This window comes from Chrysemys picta, chromosome 1 (genome assembly GCF_011386835.1).
Source record: "Chrysemys picta bellii isolate R12L10 chromosome 1, ASM1138683v2, whole genome shotgun sequence".
NCBI classification, from domain to species: domain Eukaryota; kingdom Metazoa; phylum Chordata; order Testudines; family Emydidae; genus Chrysemys; species Chrysemys picta.
This window is the reverse complement of record NC_088791.1, coordinates 253,247,362-253,268,001: the sequence shown is the minus strand read 5'-3', so window position 1 is coordinate 253,268,001 and position 20,640 is coordinate 253,247,362. Positions and strand designations below refer to the sequence as shown.

At 44.3% G+C, this 20,640-nt stretch overlaps 1 protein-coding gene across 2 annotated transcripts in view; it reads left to right on the top strand.

The window, feature by feature from the left end:
- LOC103306335 (protein-lysine methyltransferase METTL21E-like) overlaps positions 1-12,331 on the top strand; it is a 42,913-nt gene extending 30,582 nt beyond the window's left edge. Inside the window, exons 3-5 of one of the 2 annotated variants that reach the window (XM_008171646.4) lie at positions 7,878-8,035; positions 9,777-9,894; positions 10,845-12,331. In XM_008171646.4, the coding sequence (XP_008169868.2) occupies positions 7,878-8,035; positions 9,777-9,894; positions 10,845-11,248 (680 nt within the window). In that variant the 3' untranslated portion in view covers positions 11,249-12,331. The remainder of the gene's footprint in view (positions 1-7,877; positions 8,036-9,776; positions 9,895-10,844) is intronic. The other variant, XM_065581036.1, reaches the window with a different exon arrangement.
- The last annotated feature ends 8,309 nt before the right edge of the window (positions 12,332-20,640 follow it).

The window sequence follows — 20,640 nt, the reverse complement described above, 5'->3', positions numbered from 1 at the left end:
GTGAGCTCCTTTTAAAACCCAGGTGCCCTGATTAGCCTGCCTTAATTGATTCTAGCTGCTGCTTCTTAATTGGCTGCAGGTGTCCTAATAACCTGCCTGCCTTAACTGGTTCTAGCAGGTTCCTGATTACTCTAGTGCAGCCCCTGCTCTGGTCACTCAGGGAACAGAAAACTACTCATCCAGTGACCAGTATATTTGCCCTCTACCAGACTCCTGTACCCCACTGGTCTGGGTCTGTCACACTACTTATTGGGGAGAATTCATTGATTGCAAGCAAAACTGGAGTGGGCACCTGATTACTGCACCAACTCCTTCACTACTCCAATATAACAGATGATCAGGCCTTGCAGGGTGGTGCCTGCGAAAGGGGCAGTGCGCAGAGCTGCCTGGCCACGCCTCTGCATACTACGTCAGAGCTGGAGCGGGGTCATGCTGTCTGCTTTCTGAGAGCCCCCGACCTCGCTCCCTGGTGGGAGCTGAGGGCCAGATCAAAAGGTTTGATGGGCCGGATGTGGCCAATGGGTCGTAGTTTGTCCACCCTTGTCTTACAGTATATCTAACGTGTCTTAGTAATTGAGGGATGGTACTCTATTCAATTTTAAGGCTACTGCTTCCTGATTTAAACAATCTACTGTTGTTTAAAGTGTGTGGGGTTTAGTGCAAATTGGACAGTTGCCAGAGTGTATCTACTTTTAAACAGATTGTTTAGAAGTGGTAGGAATACTAAGTATGCAGACTCAACATAGGTCTAATTTGCCCCTTTCCAGGGATTTCCTTTATTGTTAACTTAAAAAACAATAAACTTTAGCACAAGTTTCCTTCTGAACTCAACTGTTTTTTTTCTGTATATTTATATATATAAAAATATATATATATTTTTTTCTGCAGGACTCCTCTGTCTCTGCCCCTGGTTCCTTCTTCTTCAGAAGGAAACTCAAGCCTGTTTTTACTCCAGGTTTTGAGCTAAGTCACCTAATTTGACATTAGAATGATTGAAAAGAGCTCTGCCTCCCTGTGCAAGGTTTAATAATCTGTTACACTGTTATATAACTAGCCCTTCACTAGTTAACCAAGAAGCTCCAATCTTCCAGAAGAGCCCATTTTGAAACCTGTGTCCATAGTTCAGTGTAGAAAATGTTGCTAACTCCTGTGCCTTTTATGATGGTTATATTTAAATCAATTTAGGGTGACCAGATCAGAGAGGCGAAATATCGGGACGCGCGGGGGGGGGGGCGGGGGGGGAAGGGGGCGGAGCCAAAAAATAAAAAAGCCGGTAGGGAGAAAAAAAAAAAAAAAAAAGCACGAACAAGCGGAAAGCGCCTAGGCTGGTGCCGGTAAACAGCGGCCCCCGGGTCCCGGGATGCAACAACCCCTGCCCGGAGCCCGATGCCGCGGAGATGGGCACGGACAGGGGGAGCACCCCCGCCAAGTCCCTGCGCGGAGACCGTCCTGGGCTGGCCGCGGGCGCGCCAGCGTGTGGCAGCCCCTTCCCTGGCAGGCTTCAGCTCCCCGCGGGCCCGGGAGTGCAGCCCGACCGGCCCTTCCAGCTGCTACTCCGCCTCTCCCTCGCCGCGTGTCAGGCAGAGGCATCTGCCTGGCACCCAGCGCCAACTACACCCCTCCGGGGCCGGAGCGCACGTGGCGGAGGTGAAGCCCCGAGGAACCAGAGTCCCCACGCGGACAGCTGCTGCCCCCCCACCCATGGGCGCGTAGGGAGCCGGTTCCCCAGGCTGGACCCGGGGCTGCCCCCCTGCAGGTACCCCCCACCCTCCTGCCTGCGATTGGGCCAGGCCGGACTCATCCCGCTGTCCCCGGGCCTCCTCCCTCCAGCGCTTGCCTGGGAGGGAGGAGGAATGCGGCGTGCTTCGGTAGGGGGCGGGGATTTGGGGAGGGATCCAATGGGGCAGTTGAGGGGGTGGGGCCAGGCCGAGGATTTGGGGAGCTATCCAATGGGGGAAGGAGGGGGCGGAGTTGGGGCGAGGGAGGGGGCGCGAGCCAGAGCGGAGGGCAAAAATTGCTTGTTTGTCCCGCGTCCCGACCAAACATTGGTCGGGACGCGGGACAAACGAGCAAATATCGGGACAGTCCCGACAAAATCGGGACGTCTGGTCACCCTAAATCAATTGTGCATGGTATTGTGATTATAATGCAAGTCATGTGACAGTATGTATATACATATACCTATTAAATTGTACATATACATATATATAATTAAAACATGCTATTGCTTCATAACTCCATCGCAGAAGACTGTGTGATGATGACATAACTGAGGTTAATTTTCTGTTCTACTAAACAAAAATGGCAGTGTAGTCTGCGATTGTGTTAGCTGTCCTAAATGTTCTTCACACAGCAACAAGGAAGACATTTGGGTGATCTAGCCAACTGGAAAGGATCTATGTACAAGGGTACCGTGGGCTGCATGGATATGCTTACCTGCCAATAGCAGTGCTTTCTTCTCTTAGCTGTCATAATGTGTGTTGCTAAGGTTTTTGTTTCACATGTTCAGTGACTGATTGATTAAAGTTGCAGAGTGGTAGCCATGTTACTCTGTATCAGCAAAAAGAACGAGGAGTACTTGTGGCACCTTTAAAAGGTATGTCTACACTACGGGATTATTCAGAATTTATATAATTTGAATTTTGGAAACAGATTGTATAAAGTCGAATGTATGTGGCCACACTAAGCACATTAATTCGGCAGTGTGCGTCCATGTACCGGGGCTAGCGTCGATTTCCGGAGCGTTGCACTGTGGGTAGCTATCCCATAGCTATCCCATAGTTCCCGCAGTCTCCTCCGCCCATTGGAATTCTGGGTTGAGATCCCAATGCCTGATGGGGCCAAAAACATTGTCGCAGGTAGTTCTGGGTACATTCTCCCCCCTTTCCAGGAAAGCAACCTCAGACAACCGTTTCGCACCTTTTTCCTGGGTGAACAGTGCAGCCGCCATACCATGGCAAGCATGGAGCCCGTTCAGCTCAAGACAGCAGTCATGAACATTGTAAACACCTCGCGCATTATCATGCTGTTTATGCTGAACCAGAACCTGCAAAACCAGGCGGCGAGGAGTAGGCTACGGCAGCGCGGCGGCGAGATTGATGAGGACATGGACATGGAATTCTATCAAACCGCGGGCCCCGGTGCTTTGGAGATCATGCTGTTAATGGGGCAGGTTATAGCTGTGGAACGCTGATTCTGGGCCCAGGAAACAAGCACAGACTGGTGGGACTGCATAGTGTTGCAGGTGTGGGACGATTCCCAGTGGCTGTGAAACTTTCTCATGCGTAAGGGCACTTTCATGGAACTTTGTGACTTGCTTTCCCCTGCCCTGAAGCGCCAGAATACCAAGATGAGAGCAGCCCTCGCAGTTGAGAAGCGAGTGGCGATAGCCCTGTGGAAACTTGCAACGCCAGAAAGCTACCGGTCAGTCGGGAATCAATTTGGAGTGGGCAAATCTACTGTGGGGGCTGCTGTGATGCAAGTAGCCAAAGCAATCACTGAGCTGCTGCTACGAAAGGTAGTGACTCTGGGAAATGTGCAGGTCATAGTGGATGGCTTTGTTGCAATGGGATTCCCTAACTGTGGGGCGATAGATGGAACCCATAGCCTATCTTGGCACCGGAGCACCAGGGTACCCAGTACATAAACCGCAAGGGGTACTTTTCAATGGTGCTGCAAGCACTTGTGGATCACAAGGGACGTTTCACCAACATCAACGTGGGCTGGCTGGGAAGGGTTCATGACGCTCGCGTCTTCAGGAACACTACTCTGTTTAAACGGCTGCAGCAAGGGACTTACTTCCTGGACCAGAAAATAATTGTTGGGTATGTTGAAATGCCTATAGTTATCCTTGGGGACCCAGCCTACCCCTTAATGCCATGGCTCATGAAGCCATAAACAGGCAGCCTGGACAGGAGTCAGGAGCTGTTCAACTACAGGCTGAGCAAGTGCAGAATGGTGGTAGAATGTGCATTTGGCCGTTTAAAAGGTCGCTGGCACTCGTTACTGACTCGGTCAGACCTCAGCCAAACCAATATCCCCATTATTATTGCTGCTTGCTGTGTGCTCCACAATCTCAGCCAGACACCAGGGCGATTAGAAGATCACACCAGGAAGCGCTGCGCATCAGAGAAGTTTTGAAAACCAGTTTCATGACTGGCCAGGCTACGGTGTGAAAGTTCCGTTTGTTGAAAACCCGCCCCCTTCATTGACTCATTCCTTGTAAGCAAATCACCCTCCCCCCTTAAATCACAGCTTGCTTTTAAAGGAAATAAAGTCACTATCGTTTAAAAATCGTGTATTCTTTATTAATTGATTATAAACATAGGGAGAGAATGGACAAGGTAACCCGGGTGAGGTTTGGGAGGAGGATAGGAGGGAAGTAAAAGGCCACTGAAAAAATTCAATATAATGACAGCCTTTTGGTTGGGCTGTCCACTGGGGTGGCGTGGGAGGGTGCACGGAGCCTCCCCCCCGACCTTCTTACACATCTGGGTGAGGAGGATATGGAACATGGTGACGGGGGAGGGAGGTTATACAGCGGCTGCAGCAGCACTCTGTTATCCTGCTGCCGTTCCTGAAGCTCCACCAGATGCCGGAGCATGTCTGTTTGATCATGCAGCAGCCCCAGCATTGCAGCCTGCCACCTCTCATCTTGAGTGTCCCTCATGACCTCACATTCACTGGCATCTTTCCTGTACTTAGATACCGTGTCCTTCCACTCGTTCAAATGAGCTCTTTCATTGTGGGTGCATTCCATTATTTCCGAGAACATCTTGTCTCGCGTCCTCTTTCTCCAACGCCTTATCTGAGATAGCCTTCGGGACGGAGGAGGGAGGCTTGAAAAATTTTGCAGCTGCTGGAGGGATGGAAAAAAGGAGAGAAGTTTTTAAAAAGATACATTTTACAGAACAATGTTTATACTCTTTCACGGTGAACAACACTATTCACATTACATAGCACATGTGATTTCAGTACAAGGTCGCATTTTCCATCTTAATATTGAGTGCCTGTGGCTTTGGTGTTAGAGATCACAGACGCAGGTCCGGGCAACAGAATTCAGCTTGCATGCGGCCATGGTAAGCCATTGTCTTTCGGCTTCTGCGCCCTCCTTTCCCACATACCAAGCAAAGCCCATTGTGTGCTGCGGTTTTCCTGTTAACCTTCAGCAGCAGAAAACAAACTAACCCCCCACATCCAATTCTCTGGGATGAGCACTGTACCCTTCCCCCCACCGCGTGGCTGGTATCAGAGAAGATCCCTGCTAGCCAAAGGCAAAAAGCTCAGCAGCAATTCCCCGCCCCTGCGCTTGACTAACTGCAGGTAAGGATTTCTTTTCAGCCACAGGCAAACAGCCCAGTAGGAACGGCCACCTTTGTCCCCTTAATTAAATTCCCGTATTTCAACCAGGTTACCATGAGCGATATCGCTCTCCTGAGGACTACACAGCGAGATAAAGAATGGATGTTGCTTGAATGCCAGCAAACACCGGGACCATACGCTGCCAGGCTTTGTCATGCAATGATACCAGATTACTTGCTACTAGCATGGCGTGGTCAAGTGTCCTACCAAGGAGGACAGAATAAGGCTGCACTGCCCAGAAACCTTCTGCAAAGGCTTTTGGAGTACCTCCAGGAGAGCTTCATGGAGATGTCCCTGGAGGATTTCCGCTCCATCCCCAGACACGTTAACAGACTTTTCCAGTAGTTGTACTGGCCGCGAATGCATCCCAAGTCCTCAGGGCAAATTAATCATTAAAAAGCACTTGCTTTTAAACCATGTTTTATATTTTAAAAGGTAAACTCACCTGAGGTCCCTTCCATGGGGTCATGGTACTGGCTTGGGAGGGTATTTCAGTCAGGCTGAGAAAAAGATCCTGCCCGTTGGGGAGAACGGAGTGCTGTGTGCTCTCCGCAAGCTCGTCCTCCTCCTCCTCCCCTTCCCCGTCCGCAGAATCCTCAGGTGTGGCTGATGAGATTACCCCCACCTCGGAATCCACGGTCAGAGGTGGGGTAGTGGTGGCGGCCCCCCCTAGAATTGCATGCAGCTCAGCGTAGAAGCGGCATGTCTGCGGCTGTGACCCAGAGCGTCTGTTTGCCTCCTTTGTTTTCTGATAGGCTTGTCTGAGCTCCTTGACTTTCACACGGCACTGCTCTGAGTCCCTATTGTGGCCTCTCTCCATCATGCCCTTGGAGATTTTTTCAAAAGTTTTGGCATTTCGTCTTTTCGAACGAAGTTCTGCTAGCACTGAATCCTCTCCCCATATAGTGATCAGATCCAGTACCTCCCGTACGGTCCATGTTGGTGCTCTTTTTTGATTATCAGCCTGCATGGTTACCTGTGCTGATGAGCTCTCTGTGGTCACCTATGCTCTCCTGTGCTGGGCAAACAGGAAATTAAATTCAAATGTTCGTGGGGCTTTTCCTGTCTACCTGGCCAGTGCATCCGAGTTCAGATTGCTGTCCAGAGCATTCACAAGGGTGCACTGTGGGATAGCTCCCGGAGGCGAATACCATCGAATTGCGGCCACACTAACCCTAATTCGAAATGACAATATCGATTTTGGCGCTACTCCGCTTGTCGGGGAGGAGTACAGAAATCGATTTTAAGAGCCCTTTATTTCGAAAGAAATGGCTTCGTTGTGTGGACGGGTGCAGGGTTAATTTGATTTAACGCTGCTAAATTCGAATTAAACTCATAGTGTAGACCAGGCCAAAGACTAACAAATTTATTTGAGCATATGAACCGCCTTCCAAGGGTGTAGTGGGGGCAAAAGACATATCTGGCTTCAAGACTAAGCTTGAGACATTTATGGAGGGGATGGTATGATGGGATAGCCTAATTTTGGCAATTAATTGATCTTTGATTATTAGCAGGTAAATATGCCCAATGGTCTGTGATGGGATGTTAGATGGGGTGGGATCTGAGTTACTACAGAGAATTCTTTCCTGGATGCTGGCTGGTGAGTCTTGCCCACATGCTCAGTGTTTAACTGATTGCCATATTTGGGCTCGGGAAGGAATTTTCCTCCAGGGCTGATTGGCCCTGGAGGTTTTTCGCCTTCCTCTGCAGTGTGGGTCATGGGTCACTTGCTGGAGGATTCTCTGCATCTTGAGGCTTTTAAACCACGATTTGAGGACTTCAATAACTCAGGCACAGGTTAGGGGTTTGTTACAGGAGTGGGTGGGTGAGATTCTGTGGCCCGTGTTGTGCAGGAGGTCAGACTAGATGATCATAATGTTCCCTTCTGACCTTAAAGTCTGAGTCTATAAGTGGGTTTTAGCCCATGCAAGCTTATGCTCAAATAAATTTTAGTCTCTAAGGTGCCACAAGTATTCCTTGTTGATTCAGGTTGGTATTTTGACTCCTTTTGTACATTGTCAAAGAGAATAGCACTCTTAGAACCCATAAAAAGGCATAGGAAATAATAAATGAAAAATACACAAACAAAACTATATGTGAGTAAAGAGCATAGCAGCAGCAATTGAAAATACTTCCTATTGTGGTGTATAAATTAATAAGCTATTGTCACTTTTCTAACTGTTTTCTTTATGTTTTCTGTATGCAGCTGCATCAGCAACAAGGAGAAGAGATGCATTATGTGATCTGTATAAATAGTTTTGAATTATATTCCAGGAGACTCCTCCTATGTTGAGGTTGTTGTTAGTAGTAGTATTACCATAGAGAGTAGGACCATATCATACCAAACAATTTATTGTAAAAGGCATTTCCACTATCAGGCATAAGCCAGATTGGAAGCTAGAGAGCTGCCTGTCTGTGTAAACCCGTATCTTCATGATCAGTCAATTCTGCTTCTCATGTCACAATTTTGTTACAACATTCTTTAACTTATATGATCTTTATCATTTTACTTCCAGGTAATAATGAAGATGAACAGACAGTTGCAGAAATCATGAGAAGGCGTTTTTCTCCTGCTGTTGTAACTAACAGACCCTGGGAAGGTTTTCATTTTGCTGGCCATGAGATAAAAATTATAGAAGCCACCGAATGTTATGGGGCAGTAGTCTGGCCATCGGTACAATATTTATGCAATATTATTGTTTTTTCCCCCCTAAAAACTCTAGCCCTTTAAATTGTTTTGCATATTTGTTGTTCAGTTCTGTAAAAACAAGGGAAATGTTCATCATTTTCTCTGTCTCCTCTTTGCAACCCACAAATCTTTTATGTTAGAGCTGTGCAAGTGGGAGCTGTCCACACATCCACAGAATTAATCATGAACTTGCTGATGCACAGGGCTCCCTAGTCCCTCAGTTGTAGCAGGTTCAGAAGGAAATGGGGGGCATTGTCCCAAAAGTTGCTGAAAGCACAAAAACTGAAAAATGATATATATATATATATATATATATATAATCTCATTATAATTATATCAATTAATTGATCTTTGATTATTAGCAGGTAAATATGCCCAATGGTCTGTATATATATCATTTTTCAGTTTTTGTGCTTTCAGCAACTTTTGGGACAATGCCCCCCATTTCCTTCTGAACCTGCTACAAGTGAAACAAGGGAAAGAACTATTTTGTTCTATCTTGGACCACTAAAAAGTGGCCTTCCTAAAAGTGATTACTCTTGCAAGGAGACCAGAATAGCTGGCAACCATTACATCTGTTTTTCATGGGTACCCGGGAATTTTCTACCCAAAGTTGTCATCTGACATTTACCGGAACTTGGAAATAGTTTTTAATTTCTGCCCAATCCTGTCTTCAGAGGGAAGCTTCTTTGGAATACATATACATCAGTTTTGTGTTAATCTATGCATGTCCAAGGCAGTCTACAAATGTGATCTCTTCCCCCACCCCCTCCAGCCCCCATAGACTAGGAATCAACATAGTAAACAGAAACTAATGTAGGTTTTGAGAGAAAATTTTCAATAAGAATGTAAGAACAACTGAAATATTGTCTTTTGAAAAATCCCAGCAACACACATGGGAACCATACCCCAAAACCGTTGTGTTAAAGGGTATTCATGGTCCAACAGAAAACTCACAGAAACATGGAGATTCAGAATCACTGCTTCCCCTCCCTCTGCTGGGGGTGAAGTAAATCTCAGTCTGCCAGCAATCGTTTCTGGGTTGGTTCACCTGGTCCTGACGAAACATCTCCTCTTCATTCTGATAAACGACTATGCTCCCATTATTCTCATTGTTTCTTGCATTTGAGGCACAGACACAGGAGTCAGGAGACGTGGGTTGTGTTCCCAGCCCTACTGCACGTTTGTGCTGTGAGGTCGGGCAAGTCACTTCAGCAATCTGTGCTTCAGGCTCCTCATGCCCCCTCATAACGGGGATGACCGTACTTCTTTATCTCACACAGGGAGGTGGGGAGATGTTGGGCAAACATGCATGATGTTTGTGAAGTGTTTTGAGAATCTGGAATGGAAGGAGCTATTTAAGTGCAAGGTGGTATTATTCAGATAGCTGTGATTGGAAAAATAATGCTGTTCCAGAAATTAGGCAGCAGAAGGCACTGTTGGAGGCAAAATATATAATCTCTGCGTCAGGTAATGGGTAAAGGATGATCTTTTATTGCAAGAGAGAGCCAAGATAAAAATGTGCCTTATTACTGTGCAGTTGGACTTATTCAGCTTAAATAGATGTGAAATAAATTACATAAAATCTTGACTTTTTAAAAAAGCTATTTTTCTTGTAATTCATATGCAGAAAGGTCAGGGCTCATATAGCTATGGATTTCATGTGTGCACAGAGTGGTATTTCTTTGTTTTGTTTTGTTCAATATGTTCTTGTTTCCCCCGGCAGGCTCTTGTTCTATGTCACTTTTTGGAAACAAATGCTAAACAATACAGCCTGGTTGATAAAAGTGTAATTGAAATTGGAGCGGGAACAGGGCTGGTCTCCATAGTAGCCACTTTACTTGGTAAGTGCTGGCTGTTGCTTTGCTGGGTTTGGAAACTTCATTAAGATGAATATTGATGACTATGGAGCATATAGTAAGTTGTTCAGTTCCTCTAAAATGTTGTTGAAAACCGAGGAAGAAACACTGAATCCTTTGGGGTTTTCAGCCAACTTGGAAGCCAGTTTTGCTTTTATCTCCATAAAATTACTTGCCCTCACTTTAGAATGCCTTGTGGGAGGGTACAGTAGATGTGGCTGCCATCCAGTATTAAACAGAGGACAGAAATTAGGTGCTGTGAGAACTAGGGTTCTTACTAGACCAGGAGGTCAGAGAGATATAGAAGAGGCTGGATTCAGACACAACCTCTCACAAGAGCAGTTTATCTTCTGACTATTAAATAACCCCTTCCTGGTTTCCCAAGTCACTTCTGTTTTCCAATTTGTAACCTGTTCTTTCAGAAACGTATCCTTGAGCTTGCTGTCCCGACATTGTCCATTCTGTCTTCTTTCCTGACAGCCTGTTCTTTACCAACAGTAACTGGAATCACTAACCACCGCAATGTAACCAAGGACACAATTTAGCTTTCAGTGTCTTTTATTACTGTATGAGAAGAAAAGAATCCAGGGGATTCTCAGATCCTAGGCTGACTTTGCAGGGTTGTAGTTAGAAACCCCTCCCCCCATCTTTTGACTTGTATATCAAGCAGATTTGATATAAAGACCCCATAAAGGTGGATTCCCAGGATATCATTTTGATCTTGCAGAGCAGGACCATATTTTAATGATATTTTTGGTGTGAAAACCTAATATACTTTTCTAGTGTAATGGAACGCACAGGAGGGTTTTTACAGGTATATTGTACATGTATATGTGAGAGACCTGGAAAAGCAATTGTTTTTGCAGTAGGTTTTGTGTACAGATTACTTCTTAATTCTTCAAGGGTTAATCCTTGGTTGTTGTTTTTTGTCATAGGTGCACATGTGACTGCCACAGATCTGCCTGAAGTACTAGGAAACCTTCAGTACAATATTCTCAAAAATACCAAAATGAAATGTAAGCATCAGCCCCAGGTTAAAGAACTCTCCTGGGGAGTTGATTTAGAGAAGAACTTTCCCAAGTCTTTGTGTCAGTTTGACTACATCATGGCTGCTGATGTTGTGTACTACCATCCCTTCCTGGAGGAGCTTCTTCTTACCTTCCATCACTTGTGTCAGGACAACACTGTTATTCTCTGGGCCATGAGATTCAGGCTGGACACAAAGAACCAATTTATGGGCAGATTTCAGGAATTGTTTGACCTGGAGGTAATTTCCAATTTCCCCAGTTTAAACATAGCATTGTATAAGGCGATGAGAAGAGGCAAGAAGATGACGTGATTTCCAACTTGAGTATTAGAAAGTGTGTGTGTGTGGAGTTTGAGTTTCTTCACAGGTTCCATGTTAATGCTTGATGACACCTGTAGATTATGGTGCTTTTTAGGGTTAAATCAATGTCCTGTCATAAACAAAATGTAAAACTTCTTACATGCTTGAAAAGATATCCTAAATTAAATTTTCATCTACTGGTACATGTCGGGGGAACATATCGTTGGCATTTTCTGAACTTTAGGTGCTAAACTGTGCAACACTAATATTTTTCACAAGTTATGCGGATCATATATCCACAATGCTGTAGTATTGCTGCCAACAACTTTCCATTGCAGCTTATAATAGTGCCTGATAAGATCAGATGACTACACACAACATAAGATTATAATCTATTTAAAATTAAAAATTGTGGTATCAAATTGCACTCTGATGTTTCCACACCGCCACCCACGCTGTTCAAAGTCGCGTTCTTTTAATAACTCCCACAGGACAATAAACCAGACTGGACAGAGTACGGAAATATATACTGTAGTGAATAGTTCCATGGCAAGCTTTCTGTGACATCTCAGATGTGAGCTCCATGCAGGCAGCATGCCTTTTGGGATGTCAGGGCAGCAGATGGATGCCTCTGTCCCCTTCAGAAGAAAGTCCCTTCCCACCACCACCCTTTGCCTTCTCTTATGCATGGTGATTATGAGCCTCACAGCGTTGGGGCAAGTGGCTCTTCTTCCTCATGTTGTAAACTTTAACAAATGGTCTTGTGTAAGAATAGTGCAGCATACTACCAATTCCCTTTTTAAAAAAATTCTCAAATCTTTGGAGCTTTGCCCCTCTCAAAATAGACAACTGTGGACCTCTAGCTCTGAAAGCACAACAATATGAACAATTGCCCTCAAGAAAATGTTTTGTATCACTGCCTCATTGTGGTAGCTTGAGACCAAAATGACTTAATTTGCATGCTTAATTATGGGCAGATCATAGAAAAAGTTGCTTAGCATCTTTGGATAGGCCTGCTGTGACTGTCTGTCTGTATCCCTGTGTTCACCTTTTTACAAAACTATAATGCATTTTGTACAAAGTATGCCATGTGAGGTATCATTTGAAAATTCATAATTTACTGATCATTATTGTCCTGGTAAACTGTGTGTGGCAACATTGTATGTAAATTTATAAGACTCTACTGCAGGGGTTGGCAACCTCTGGCACACAGCTCACCAGGGTAAGCACCCTGGCGGGCCGGGCCAGTTTGTTTACCTGCTGCGTCTGCAGTTTTGGCCGATCACAGCTCCCACTGGCCGTGGTTTGCTGCTCCAGGCCAATGGGGGGGGCGGGCTGAGGGATGTGCTGGCCACCGCTTCCCGCAGCCCCCATTGGCCTGGAGCGGTGAACCGCAGCCAGTGGGAGCTGCGATCAGCCGAACCTGTGGACGCAGCAGGTAAACAAACTGGCCCGGCCTGCCAGAGTGCTTACCCTGGCGAGCCACGTGCCAGAGGTTGCTGACCCCTGCTCTACTGTATGAGATTGAGACATAGTCCAACTCTGTAAAAGCAGGCACAAACCAGTTCCCCAAAGACAAAAGGCAAACTGATGCCTCAGCCAGGTGTCAACAAAATCACATGGACTATCACCTGGTTAGGCTGCCGTTCTTTGGTAAGAAAAAGGGTGTGAGTAAGAAATTTACATCTTGGCAAATAAACAGCTGGAGGTTCCCATCTCCTCAGACCTTCTGTCTCCTGAACCTCAGCTGGAGATAATTTTTAAAATAAAAGAGAACCATAAGAAAGGGGAACAGAGGCCTCAAAATACTCCTCCCTTTCTCTCTACCCATGACATCAACAACACCTGAAAGACAAGGAAAGTAACACTGAACTGGGGAGGGGGTTAGGTGGAAGAATCCTGGCCAACTGAAATCCAGACAGTAAGACTGTTCAAACATGTGGTGAGAGAGACCTTTGCTTTGAATTCATTTAGCTTGTTAAGTTAGATATTAATTGTGTTTTACCTTTTATTTTGTTGTAACCAACTCTGACTCTTATGCCTCATTACTTGTAATCACTTAAAATCTATCTTTCTGTAGCTAATTAAACTTGTTTTATCTAAACCAGTGTGCTTGGATTGAAGTGTTTGGAAAACTCCATTTGTGATATCAAGATTTGTGCATATCACTTTCTATTAATGAAATGATGGATTTATATGAGCTTGTATTGTCCAGGAGGGTGCCAGGCAGTAATAAGACACACATTTCTGGGGGAAAGTCTTGTACTGGGAGTTTGCTGGTGTTGCCTTGCAGTATAATTCATGGGTGGCTGGCTATAGCATTTATACAATATAGCTGGGAGTGATTTACATTCTGGAGGCTGTGTGAGAGCAGACCAGGAGTTGTTATTCTCACAGCAAAGCAGTGTAAAAGGCACCCTAGGGTGGAGAATTGAGGGGACACAGCTTTCCATCAGTCAAGATCGTACCCTGGGTAATTTCACTCCCACAAAATAATTGATCTTTAATTGTAATAGATTTCTGATGACCACACAACTTTGCTTGGAACTGACCAGAGAATTTTGTTTTAGGGAGGTTTATATGAATTCTTTGGATACTACTACATTTCCCGAGTCACTTAATAAGTAAGTATGAGATCTTCAGGTCAATTCCAGCCTACTATGCAGAAAGGCAAACCCAGGTGCTTGTGCTGGGGTCCACGCATAGAGTTACCATCATTTAAAAAAGTTTTGTCAAGGACAATTGTTCAAATAACCTGCGGTCTTAGGGGCTGATAGGCTGTGTTAGGTGGGGGCCTTTCTTTGTGCATTTGTGTGAATTGTAGCACTTGTTTATGCTGATTTACAAAATGCATTAAACATCACAACTCCAGGGTCAAACTGGAAAAAAATAAAGTGGAAAAATGAAGCAACTTGTCTAAGACCAACGAGTGACAAAACATGCATTTGAATGCAAGGATCCCTTGTTCTCAGTCCTGCACTTGGTCCACTAGGCTACGCTGCTTCTCAGACTATTGAGCTTTCATTCTCCCAGTGGTTAGGGAGCACAGTGGCTCTGGACAGCGGGGCCAGCTCAGCTGCAGGAGGCAGCGAGGAGGGACCTTGTGGTGATCCTAGATTTATCCGTGGCTCCCAGCACAGCCCAAGTGGGATGGGAAATGTAGAGACAATGGACCATGATCTCGTCTCCCCCTTTTTTAAAATCTGGTGGCAGAAATGGCAAAAGCCAGCACTGGATGTTAGGTGGGGATGAAAATTAATAATTGAGAATTTTTAGGAAAAAAAATCAATGACAAACTTTCCACCTTAGTGGATCAGTTTTTGTTTCCAAAACTCTGCACAAGGAAAAAAGGGATACAATTTTTTTTAAAGAAAGCAGAGTCCCTCTGCCATTTCTAGATTCCCTGAATCATAGGAGTTTGTGGCTGTGAACCTGGCACCCCGAAGGTCATTTGTACATAGGAACATGTAATAGATATATGAATAGTGCTGGCTATTAACATGTAATTAACAACAAGGCCAAACCCAAAACTGGAAAGTTCTTTAAAAGGAGAAATGAACTCCAAAATATCTCAGGGAAATATGGCTGGTTGTCTGAAAGAAGAAAACAGAAACCTTCTGTGTTACAAAGAAGCAATAAAATGCAGCTGCTTTTCAGTGGCTGTTATACTGATTAGTTCTTCAGCTAAGGCCCAGTTCTTCAGGCTGTCCACATACTGGAGTCCCTTTGAAGTCAACAGGATTGGGTCCATAAGGTGAACTGTTTATTAACGTTACTCTGTTTTCTCACACCTCTGTTTAGCAAAGTTGTATGAAACTTCCTGGGAATGCTTTAGTGGCTATCTGTTCTATTGTGCCTGTGACCTTTGGTCCTCTGTTATGACTAGCAGTGAATTAGCTATGACCAATGTGAGGTTGGAGGTCATATACTGCATTTGCATAGAGAAATTATTTCTTTTCTTCAGTAATAGTCCTCCCACAATAATGTCAAGTATGGTTATAGCTTCCCAAGGCAAGTTCCCAACGAACTATATTTTTTAAAATTACTTACACAGAGTTTGGTTTTTGTTCCTCTTTGAAAAAGAGAATCTAATGCCCATGCTAGTTGTTGGCTTGCTAAAGTACTGGTGTATTTGCATTGCACATAACTGTACACTCTAGTCTAAAGATCTTTGATAGCTACAATTGGTAGTTGTTTTGAAGGAGGAGAAAGCAATGAAGTCGAACAATTTTTTATAAGTGAAAGCCCTAACTGTGAGGAATTGCTACAAAGGCTGTAGTGAGATTATGTTGGCTATGAGGAGAAGGCTATCCAAATTGGGAGGTACTGTATAGAACAGTTAGCTGGTTTTCCACATAATTTTACTTTATGTTCTTTATGTGCTAATCTAACAATTATTTCACGAACAACAATATCTGTAAAGTAATGTGACCACATTTGTTAGAATTTCCTTGCCTCAAATATCTTGCATTTGAATCTTAAACTTTAATGTGTTTCATCCGTTTAATTTTATCTAGTATTTATACAAACATTACAGCAATGTTCTTCCATTCATTGCGTATCATAGTGTCTAGAGAGTTCTATTTACAATTTTTTACTTTTCACTATTAAACATTAAAGTAACAAATTTCCTCATCCGTATATGGTTTCCATATGCTCATATTGAATATTTTTCTCTTACTGTCATACAATGAGGTTGTGTGTCTAAATTATTACCCTACATTTTCCATGTTCATGCGACTAGATCAGGCTTTTGTCTCTAATAGGTGCAAGAGGAAATGCTGCTGAGCATTTCAAAGAGTTCAACTGGGGTGTAGTTCTTTTGACAGTACCAATATAGTGGAGAGGTGTGGCCTAAAGAATACAACTGCCAAGAAATTTTCAAATAATTGCACCTTAGCGCACATGGTCGCTGGGTAGCAAATAGCTTGTACCAGATTTTGCACCTCTATTAGTCAGTATAAGGTTAACAGCACTCACTCAAGTTGCATTGCATGGCCTCATCAACCTCTCTTTATACGGCGGAGAAGCTGGAGACATATTAACTGTCACTGACTGTAGGCTGAAGAATGTAAGTGAGTAAGTTGGAGGGGTCCTGATGATCTTTATAAACATTTGGCTTAACCTGAGGTACAGAAGAGCAAGGGGTCTTTAGGAAGAGGTGGATTTTTACAGGTACGATGGATAACACAAGAGTCAGACATAGACTTTCCTATCCTCAAACTTTTGTCCTGAGATGCAGGCTTTTGGGAGATTTCTCAGGCCCTCAGGAATGCCTCCACAATTATGGGAATCTTGGGCTGGTCATGGCCATCAGTGCTACAGTGGTAGCAACCATGGAGTGACCTCAGATAGTTTAGAAAAGGAAGAGAGATGTGTCCAGGCAAGACATCACTGTTGCATCTTAACACTTTAAAGTCATAATGGATTTATCTTCACAATACCTCTGTGAGGTAGGGAAGCATTATTATTCCCAGTTTACATATGAGCAGGTTGTGAGGCACAGATTAAGTGACTTGCCCAAGGACACACATGAAGTCTGTGGCGGAGCTAGGAACTGAACCCAGATCTCCTGAGTGAGAGTGCGTACCTCAAACCACAAAACTGACTGACAGCTCTTGATTCCTTGTGCCCTACTATTGTTGGAGTTCACATGCAGTAAAGCAGGAGTTACATTATTGTTATGATTTAAGTTATTTTTCAAGTCTGGGTTGTTGTTGTTGTTGTTTTTTTTTTTTTCCCAAAGGGGAGAGAAACCAGATAAACGTGTGAGGATCTAGGGGGGTCAGGAAGAAAGCGTCATGCATTTAAACTTCCCATTTTATACAAATGTGCCCAGACTACACCCTGAAATAGGATCTATAGGCCATAGTGAAGTTTTATGACTTAGTTTCAGAAGACTTCTGAGATATACAGGTTTGACTACCTCCATTCTGCACCTCTGCGAGGAATTAAAAGGGGTTATGGAGAAGCACGTAAGAGAACTGTGCTCTACTTATGATAGTCAAAGTCAACACCACTCTAGGGTTTCTGACAGTGAGAACATTTCAGAGGCTCAAAGGAGAGTGATAAGCTAGACCTCTCCAGTTGCATCGAGCAATTTGTGTATTATTCTCAGGCAGGTTAATAATTACACTGATTTTTCCAGAGGCAGCAAATCGGTATAGGAGTCTTTGATACTACAGACTTCCAATCTGTCCTTTGTGCTCCTGACTATACTCATGTTCTTCCTAGGCTTTTGGGGAGCAAAAAGGGGTTCCATTAACTCAAGCTGCAGCTCACCTGTGAGGCAAATTGAATAGCCACAGGTGTCATTCAGAAGTATACTATGGCTGTTACATTCTCAGATCCTGTGGTGTGGCAGTGGAATAAGAGACCAGAGAAAATGCTGGAGGCTGGCTTCTGGATAAAGACAGCAAATCCGCTCATGGTAGCATTAGCGTTCTTGTTATGGTTACCCGCTCTGGGCTGGTGAACAGATTTCTTGCTCATAGGGAATACTCTCTATGCTTTCAAAACATGGTTCATGACTCCTTTTACTGATCTCAGCAATACCTCTAAAGGAAAATTAGAATTCTCTTTACCAAGCCGCCAGCTCTACCATTGACAGGGCTTTCAGAACCCTGACAATGAGATTCTGAGAGGATCGGCTGTCACACTCGTGTATAAGTTAGCAAAGGTTTATGTGCTTATTCTGGCTTATTGTATGCTGTACAATGTTGCCTTGAGAGAGAACACACCCAAGGAGCTGAATATAGGTAGATGTAGAAGATCATCATTTTCTAGCCAGCCCCTGTGAGACAGGCAGGGTAGAAAGGGGCTGTTGGTTGGAAACCTCTGAGGTAAATACTATACAGATAATTGCACTTTCCAGTAGGGATTTCATGCTTCACCAGAAAAAAGGAGAGAACAGACAGAGGAAAAACAAGGAAATAATTGCAGCCAGGTTAATTGTATACTGTCTATAATTTTTTAAAAGCATGAATCCATGCAAAACTCATTAGGAGAACACCACAGATAAAATCTTGATGTGGAAGGCTTCAGTAGCAATAATAAGGAAACTAAAGTGGAGTGGTTTAAAACAGCACCATTTTATTTAGTAGCTTGGTTACATAAACAAATTTGCTGAACTCAAGTAGGCCACACAGTGGTTACAAGCAACTGAATAACAGGGGCAGGAAAAAGTTTAAATAAGGAAAACTAAAACTCAGTTTAATGTCTCTTTCCCTTCCCTTTTTTAGATTGTGGCATCAAGGCTTCTTGTGACTGTACTCTCTGAAGCAAGCCACTGAATGGAAGTTCAGTGGCCTCTCATGGTTTTGAGGAGACATTTGAACATTCTGTTTCTGGTAAGTACAGAAGATACAGCAACTATAACCTCACCTCTGTCCCTTATGAGTGGATATTAATTTATGAGGGGTAGTTGCAATGTACTCAGTCTAGTCCAGAGTAAAGAATTTTCTGTTCAGAGCCTCAAACTATTGTCCTCACACCTGCACCAAACACTCTTACTTCTGCGCTGCTGCCAGCGGGTGCCACTCTCCAGCCACCCAGCTCTGAAGGCAGTGCAGAAGTAAGGGTGGCAATACCACACCCTCCCTACAACAACCTTGCAATCCCCCCCCGCAACCTCCTTTTGGGTCATGACCCCCAATTTGAGCAATGCTAGTCTCTCCCATGAAATCTGAATAGTATAGGGTAAAAGTAGAGAAAAGACCAGATTTCACGGGAGAGACCCGTTTTCACGGTCTGTGACGTGTTTTTCACGGCTGTGAATTTGGTAGGGCCCTAGTTATCAGCTTTACTTAATTTAAGCGTACTTGCTAAAGAAATGGCTGAAGAATGGGTTCTGTAAACTCAGGTCTCCCTCCTTAGTTTGGAAATAATATAGATAGCATTTCAGCTTTGATGTTGCTCCAAAGGGTCCATGGATGACTCGCCTGTCTCCCATTCCAAATCAGCATGTCACACTTAAATAATAATCAGGGATTTGATTACCACTCCCAAAATAGCATTATGAACCAAAGGGCTGTGATCACTCTGACTGGCCACTAGAGGTCACCATAGCTCTACAAAAATAAGCAACTCTTAATAAATAATTCACAATAAAAACAGCTTAAAAACGGAGCTGCTCTGTGACTTTATAAGTAACTGGTGTGAAAACCGTGGGGTACAAACAAACACAATAAGCTACGATTACAAATATATGACATTCACAGGAATTATTTTAAGCAAAAAGTGTAGGAGTCCACTACCCACAGTCCCCTTCTGCATAAAGTGAGCATCAACCATGCTGTGAGTGGCTGAAGAGAGGAGAAATTAACCCCTGGTTTTTCATTTTTACAGGGTGGAGGTGGAGTTGCTCCACACAACTGCTGTCTGAGGTTTCTTCTTGTGACTATCCTCCTCTCCCAAAGCAGAATGTCTTTCAGCTGGCCTCCGATGTAGGGAACTTGATCCGCAAGGGCCTAGATTGAGGGTTTGAGTCTCTGGCTCCTGAAAGCTTACCTCCTCATGAGCACGACACCTGTTATCCTGCAGGAATATCATCTTTCCCTTCCCTGCAGCAAACCTCTACGTCAGTAAGATTCATTGGCCAGGAACTGGAAGCAGCTTGGGATATTCTTGAAGCATAGTTGCGTGCTTGAATTAGCTAGTAGATAGCTGCCCTGATAAAGGCATACTAAATAGCCATAATTTAAAAATAAGCAAAATGTTAAATGTAATAGAAAAATGTCTGATCCTTCAGCAATCCTCTAACAAGTGGGTTTTTTTTTCTTTTGCCTTCCTGGCTAAGTGCCCCTCATAGCCTGTAAACACACATTCCTTAGACTTCTAAAATTTTCCTCTTGTGTCAACTGAAATAAGGCCAAAATTCTCCTCTGCTGTCTGAATTTTAGCTCTCTTGCATGTACCACGTACAGAATGAGCAGTACAAACCCACACTGCTCCTGGGAAAGGACTGTTTTGCCCACTCATTGCTCTGATCCTGGGAGGTACTAAGCAAGCTGGCTCTGATCCAGCAAAGCACTTAAGCACATGAGCAGTGCCATTGACTTCAATTATTCAAACTAGAAGGGGGGGTGAGAAGATGCTGAACATGTTGAGACACAGCAGCTACGGGTGCTTATGAAGCTCCTTAAATTATTATTGATTATCTGTATTCTGGTAGCACCTATAATGGGTGCTCTGCAGTCACAGAGGAAGGCACAGCCCTTGCCCCAACAAGCTTACAACCTAAGGCAAGCAACATAGGAAAAGGGAGTGAGAGAGACAACACACAGGGCCAAAGTCTCTGGTCTGCTACAGCTAGGGTGACCAGACGTCCCGATTTTATCGGGACTGTCCCGATATTTCCTTGTTTGTCCCGCGTCCCGACCGACATGCGGTCGGGACACTGGACA